The sequence below is a fragment of the Hydra vulgaris genome, chromosome 01 (genome assembly GCF_038396675.1).
Source record: "Hydra vulgaris chromosome 01, alternate assembly HydraT2T_AEP".
In the NCBI taxonomy this organism is placed as follows: Eukaryota; Metazoa; Cnidaria; class Hydrozoa; order Anthoathecata; family Hydridae; genus Hydra; species Hydra vulgaris.
This window is the reverse complement of record NC_088920.1, coordinates 39758713-39766225: the sequence shown is the minus strand read 5'-3', so window position 1 is coordinate 39766225 and position 7513 is coordinate 39758713. Positions and strand designations below refer to the sequence as shown.

General features: G+C 27.7%; 1 protein-coding gene across 1 annotated transcript; it reads left to right on the top strand.

The window, feature by feature from the left end:
• The first annotated feature begins 2806 nt into the window (after positions 1-2806).
• Positions 2807-3439, top strand: LOC136074399 (52 kDa repressor of the inhibitor of the protein kinase-like). The gene has a single exon (XM_065786713.1). It carries the CDS (start codon positions 2807-2809, stop codon positions 3437-3439), a length of 633 nt encoding a protein of 210 aa, XP_065642785.1.
• Positions 3440-7513: the final 4074 nt, after the last annotated feature.

Genomic DNA, 7513 nt, shown 5'->3' with positions numbered 1-7513 from the left:
GCTATATAAGTAATTGATAAAAGTGCTCAAATGTCCACTTTTCGGAAAAATATTTATCTAGTTGGAGTGATGAAAAATCAAATTTGCGGTAGTAAATTACCATGTAAACGAGATGTTTTGAGTGTACTTTTTTATAACATGAGAGTGGTAAATTTATATCCTAATGACAGCAGTGCTTTAGTTATTGATGAAGTGGTCGTTTTTTGGAAAAAAGCAAGAATCCCAGTTCAAAACCGTTCAAACTGTATTTCGAAATTAAAATCTTTGTACGATAATGTCAGAAATTTAGAAAAATCTAAAAATAGAGATACTGAACGGCAGAGAGAAAAAGAAAATGATTTTAAAGAAGATTTAGACAACCTTTTCGATATTGCCACCTTAAATGCGTTAAATGAGATTAAAATCGCCGAAGATAGAGAATTTTTAATTAAGCAAAGGGAGAAAGGTAGAGTAGGTTGTATGCTGGGAGTAGATATCAAATTATTACGTAAGGAAAAGCGGAAAGAAGAACGCACAGCTGCAGAGTTGAAAAGAAAAGAAGATTTGTTGGAAAATTCTAGTTGTTCGATTGCATATTTTGAAATGGAAGATAAAGAAAACGAAGATTCACAGAAAAAAGTGATAAATCAAGACAACAGTGAAGATGACACATATTTAATATCGGAATCTGAACAGGGTCCATCTTCAAACAAGAGAGGACGAAAGACGTTAATGACACCTCGCCTGGCCGCTGCCTTGGACAAATGTAAAGCTCTTAATATAGATATCACCGAGTTTATTCTCAATAGATCGTCTATCAAAAGAAATAGAGAGATTTTGCGGAAAATAAAATATGCATCAATAAAATCGGTAGGAAATGATGCAAATTTTATTGAAGTGCATTGGGATTCCAAATTATTGCCTGATATCACAAAAAATGAGAAAATTGATTGGCTTCCTGTGATCGCGGTTGGTTTAGATTTTGAACAATTATTAGAAGTACCTGGAATTGCATCATCAGGAGGATCGGAAGTTTGCTCTGCTGTGTTCCATATCACTGATGAATGGAATTTAACCGAAAAAATTTAAGCCTTTTATTTTGATACTACAGCATCAAACACTGGACGTATAAAAGGAGCTGCAGTTCTGCTTCAACAAAGGTTAGGGCGAGATATTTTGAAATTGCTCAATTCAAAGCACTGAAAGAAAACTGGAAGAATATTGATAAAATGAAATTTTTAGATTATACCAGCAATGAAGCCGTTTATAATGCACTGAAAGATGTAGCGCCCGAAATTATTTATTTTGTGAAACAGAAACTTGCAGAAGAGCAACCACGTGATGACTACAAAGAGTTTTTGTAATTGACGCTCATTTTTTGGGTAGATTAAACAAATGTTAGTTTTAGGGCCCCCGGTGCATATCATTTAGCGAGATGGATGTCTAAAGCGATTTATTGTTTTAAACTTTTTTTATTTCGCGATCAAATGAAAATGAGAAAGGATAATTCAAAACTGAATGCAGAAATTTGCGTTTTCGTTGTATACTGTTATGTAGAGGCCTGGTTTTCAGCAACGAATACTACAGGAGCTCCCCTAAATGATATATATTTTTTGAGAAAATTGGTTAAATTTAAAAATATTAATGAAAACATTGCAACCATTGCAATAACAAAATTTTTAAACCATTTATGGTATCTAAGTGAAGAGTGTGCTGCCATGGCAATATTTGACGATAGAATTGAGAGAGTTGAAAAAATTAGAATGGCTCAAAAAATTATGGAATGTGCAAGTAAAAACATAGAGACTGTGAATGAAAAAGAAGAAGAAAATGAAGAGACAGAAGTCATTGAGAAAAAACTATCTTTGCAAATCCGAGATGTCCAAAATTTTGATCAAAAAGATCTACCAATTCACTTCAGTTATTTAAACAATTCGGTATTTGTGTTGAATTTCTTCAGGACGATCCGCTGAATTGGGAAAACAGAGAGGATATAATATTAATACATATTAACAAATTTAATTAAAGTTATTTTTTTCTTGAATATTCTAATAATTCTATAGGCTAGGTTTAGAAAACACATTCAATATTTTTTTTATTTTATTCAGGTTGTTCAGGAGTACCGGAGAGAGTTCCCAGTCGCCACAAAAGGAGGCTTACTTTAATCCAAAATATGTATCTGAAGTGGATGTATCATTTCAATAAATAAAAAATATAGTATTAGGACAAACTATATCTTTATTTTACGTTTTCATTTTAATTAGTATGTTTTTATACTAAAATTAAAAAAAAAATGCGTAATTTTATGTTTACAGTCGAGCATACATTGTCGTTCTTAAAGGTAACTTACTTTGAATCTCACAACTTCAGCGTCGATGCGGCACGTGTTAATATTAACCGATTGAGCTAAAATTTGGTATATTTTCATGTCTTATATAAAGGTACATTCTGGCAAATAATTTCAAAACAATTCGATATATATATATATCGTTTGATGTGGTGTTGTATTAAAATAAAACAAAACTCTTTTTCGTTGAAAGTACTTAATATTTAGGAAATTTATTTTGACTATTTGTAAATTTCAAAACAGAGCAGTTTATAAATAAAAACGAAAAAAAAATAACTTTTATTATGGAGCTTTAAGTTTCATGCCTAACGACATCATCAGTCATATATTACCCATTATTATAATTATATATATATATATAATTATATATATATATATAATTATATATATATATATAATTATATATATATATATATATATATATATATATATATATATATATATATATATATATATATATATATATATATATATATATATATGAGAATAAAAAAAATTAGGCCGATAATCGATACTATTATTTTATGTGGCCGTCAAGGACTTGCTCTAAGAGGTCATAATGATGACTCTCAGTATCATTCAGAAGTTGGGCAATATAGTACCTCTTGTAATGTTGGAAACTTCATGGAGATTCTTAATTATCGTGTTAGAGGCGGTGATACTGAATTAGAAAATCATCTTAAAAACCACAAGAAAAATGCATCATATCTTTCAAGAACTATGCAGAATGAAATAATATTTTGTTGTGGTGAGATAATTTCTGATAAAATTGTTTCCAATATAAAGGCTGACAAATTTTTTTCTATTTTATCAGATGAAGCCATTGATGTTTCAAACAAACCACAAATGTCTTTAGTGTTGCGTTATGTTGACAGTGGTAATAACATTGTTGAAGTCTTTGTTAAATTTATACACAACGACAATGGTTTAGATGGGGAAAGTTTATCTGTTAACATTTTAGACACCATTGCATCCATAGGTTTAGATACTACTAATTGTCGAGGCCAAGGTTATGATGGTGCTGGAGCTGTAGGTGGAACAAAAAAGGGAGTTGCTGCACGAATTTTAAAGTTAAACAACAAGGCTTTATACACTCATTGTTTTAGCCATTGATTGAATATAGTTGTGTGTAATTCTGGCGACGTTAATTTCTCTGTAATGCAATGAACCACATAAAAGAGGTTTCTTATTATTTTAACCTTTCTATTAAAAGAAATTCTATCCTCGATATAATGGTATCAGAACACTGTCCTGATAAAAAAAAACAAAAACTAAGAGATGTTTGTCGAACTAGGTGGCTTGAAAGAATAGATGGATTAGACACATTTCAGGAGTTGTATGTTCCAATAGTTTATTCCCTTGAAGTAATGACAGAAATAAGTTTAGGGCAGACTCCCAAACAGCTACATCTTTATTTAAATTGATTACCACCTTTGAATTTATTGTTTCTTTGGTTGTGACTAGAGCTGTTTTTGATGAAACACGTGTAGTTACTAAAATGTTATAATCTAGCAGTTTAGATATTTAAACCTGTATAGATCTTATTTTTTGCTTGACTAATAGAATTACGACTATTAAAAACAAAATTGATAGTTTTCATGATAAGTGTTATCTTGATGCCAAAGTTATTGCTGAACAAATTGGAGTTGATGAATGTCGAAAAAGAGCTGTTGGGAGGCAAATCCACCGCGATAATCATCCAGCAGAGAATACATCAGAATATTTTAAACGCGTTTTAACCATCCCTGTAGTTGATCACTTAGATTTAGCTCTTTCTGATAGGTTTTGCAATGACAATTTAACTTTGTTCCATGGCTTGGGTATTATCCCTGATAAAATAATTTCTTTGCTAAATGGTCCATCAGAAAAAAATAATTGGAGGGAGAGCTTTAAAACTTGTTCAGATTTTTTTTCTGAAGATTTGCCAAATCCATTAGCTTTAGAAGCAGAGTGTGGTCTTTGGGAGATATACTGGACTATAACTAATTATCCATTTCCAAACAATGTGTCTGATACTCTAAAGTCAATTTCATGTATTAAAACTTTTGCCAATATTTTTGTTTGTTTGCAGTTACTAGCAACTTCACCTGTGACAACATGTTCTTGTGAAAGATCTATTTCAAATCTTCGCAGATTGAAAACCTGGTCAAGATCAACTATGTCTGGAGATCGTTTGAATGGTTTAGCATTAATGTATTCACATAGAGACATAGTTCCAGATACTCAAGACGTTATTAAAAAATTAGTACAAAGAAATGGTAATCGTAAGTTAAACCTTTCGTGAGAACTCGAACGCTTCAGTGATTCAGAGTTTGTATAAACTTCACTTGTATATATGTATGTATGTATGTATGTATGTATGTATGTATGTATGTATGTATGTATGTATGTATGTATGTATGTATGTATGTATGTATGTATGTATGTATGTATGTATGTATGTATGTATGTATGTATGTATGTATGTATGTATGTATGTATGTATGTATGTATGTATGTATGTATGTATGTATGTATGTATGTATGTATGTATGTATGTATGTGTGTATGTATGTATGTATATATTTATACATATATATATATATATATATATATATATATATATATATATATATATATATATATATGTTATATTTAATATTTATTGTTATATTTAATTTAAAAAATTGTCTTTAATTATAAAGCTCTTGGTTTTCTTTTCATTTTGCAACTCAATGAATAGTTTAAAAAGGTAAATAGTTTCTTTTAAGCAGATTAATTAAAGATCCATTAAATCCATTATTTTACTGTAGAAAAATATCTTTGGTCATATGTGAACAATGATATTAGTAATCCTCAAAATTGGCTAAAAATCGGCAAATTAAAAAATACCATTGTTAGCGCTGATGCTATATGATGCGCTGATGGTAGCGCTGATTCTAATCTGAACATCACTAAGATTATTATAATTAAAATTGCTAAAGAAGTTGCGTTCTTATTTTATAAAGGGATGCTATCGCCAAGTCTCAATGACTAAAAAAAAATCTTTTCAAATTATGCAAATAGGGTGGTCCCATAGGGGGGGGGGGCGTTGCATTGCTTTGGTATAAGTATAAAATAATTAACGGAGGAGTGATAGTACTTATTTGATATTAGCAACCAGACAATCTCTAATGGACTTATTATAAAAGGACAAAAATAGACTTCGACAAAGCACTAATTGCAACAATTTTAATTACAACTATCAAAAATGAATTGTCTATAAAAAATGTTTGTCTTTCTAGACAATCATTTTAAAAACGGACACTAAATGAACAATCTCGATTTTTTAATGAGGTATAGAAGATCTATTTAATATATAATTTGGACTTATAACGAGTAATTAAATTTTCACTGCAGCATCGTTTCAAAAACTGAAAACGAGCACAATATTAAAAATACAATTTTTCTAACAGAAGTTCATTTTTTAATTTTTTGTCCAGCGTGTGCTGTTGATTAAAAAGTTAATGTCTATTTAAAAACCTCAAAATGGACTATTTTGTGCTCAATTGAAGTTCATTAATTACTCAGTTCAGTTGTTTTTCAATTCTCAGTGAATGTGCGTGAAAATTTATTTTTAAAATGCCCTCTCCAGTTTGGGATTACTTTAAAAAAGTTGAAGATAAGTTTATCATTTAAAAAATTTTCCTTAGTCACTAAAATCTTTATCACCTTCAATAAAATTATTTTAAAAATATGTGATCAAAGAGTTGTCCTTTATAAAATGTGGATTAGTAAGTAGAAGATTCCAATAGGTGTTAAAATTTATTTAGGTTTGTGAATAAAACAATAGTGAAAAAGAAAAATGTTTTTTACTTTCATTTTATTGATGAATATGTACGCAAGTTTTAAACAATAATTAATCATGGGCAATGATCGTCATTTGGAGTTTTGATGTCATTTCAATATTTTTTTAATATTATAAATTTACTACATAACAATCTTCAAATAATACGGTAATGAAAGATTTCTGGTTTTATGAAATCAAGTAAATTTAGACAAAATCATAGACACCAAATAGACAAAAAATTATGCTTTGTAGACTTATGAAGTGAAAATTATTTTTTAACTGAGCAATCTTAGGACACCATCAAAAATTTGATAGACACAACAAGGACAAAAAATTAAACATTTGTTGTGTCCATTACAACATACAGAATTGTCTATGTCTGTGTTGTAAGTCTATCCATAGACTAGTCTGGTTACTATTTGATATCTGGGAGGAATTTGGTTATGGAGCTTGGGGGGCGGTCATTTTTTCGAAAAAAAATTGCCGAAGGAGAAATAAATCCTAGATCCGCCCCTGTGTATATATATATATATAAATATATATATATATATATATATATATATATATATATATATATATATATATATTTATATATATATATATATATATATATATATATATATATATATATATATATATATATATATATATATATATATATATATATTATTATTTAACTTTTATTTCGCTGATTAAACAATATTACACTTTTTCATATAAAATAAATAACATCGTAAACATGAAAAACCTTTGTAAAAAACGTTTTTAATTTTTTTAGTTTATAATATATATATATATATATATATATATATATATATATATATATATATATATATATATATATATATATATATATATATATATATATATATATATATATATATATATATATATATATATATATAAAAAACACTTTAATTTTTAAAGTAAAATAAAAGTTTAATAAAGCAAAACTCATTTTTTTTTTTTTTTTTTTTTTTTAAAAAAATTTAAAAAAAAAAAAAAAAAATTATTAAAAAAAATTAGAAGAAGAAAAAAATAAAAAATAAATAAAAAGAAAAAATACAAAAAAATCTGAAAACAAATCTGTAAACTATAATATATGTGTCAGGAATTAAGGAGATACATTTTAGTTTGTTGTTTAAACGATGAAATGCTTTTTTATCTTTAACTTATATTTTTAACTTTTGAAAACGATGAAATGCTTTTTTATCTTTAACTTTTTTATCTTTTTTATCTTTTCGTCTTTAACATTTTTATTTTGGAAACGATTCCATATTGATGGATTGATGGTTTGTAATTAGAAAACTTGACTGTGATTTAATTTTTCCTCGTTGATATTCGTTCCTGGAATTTGAACGCAGATTATATTTTTAAGA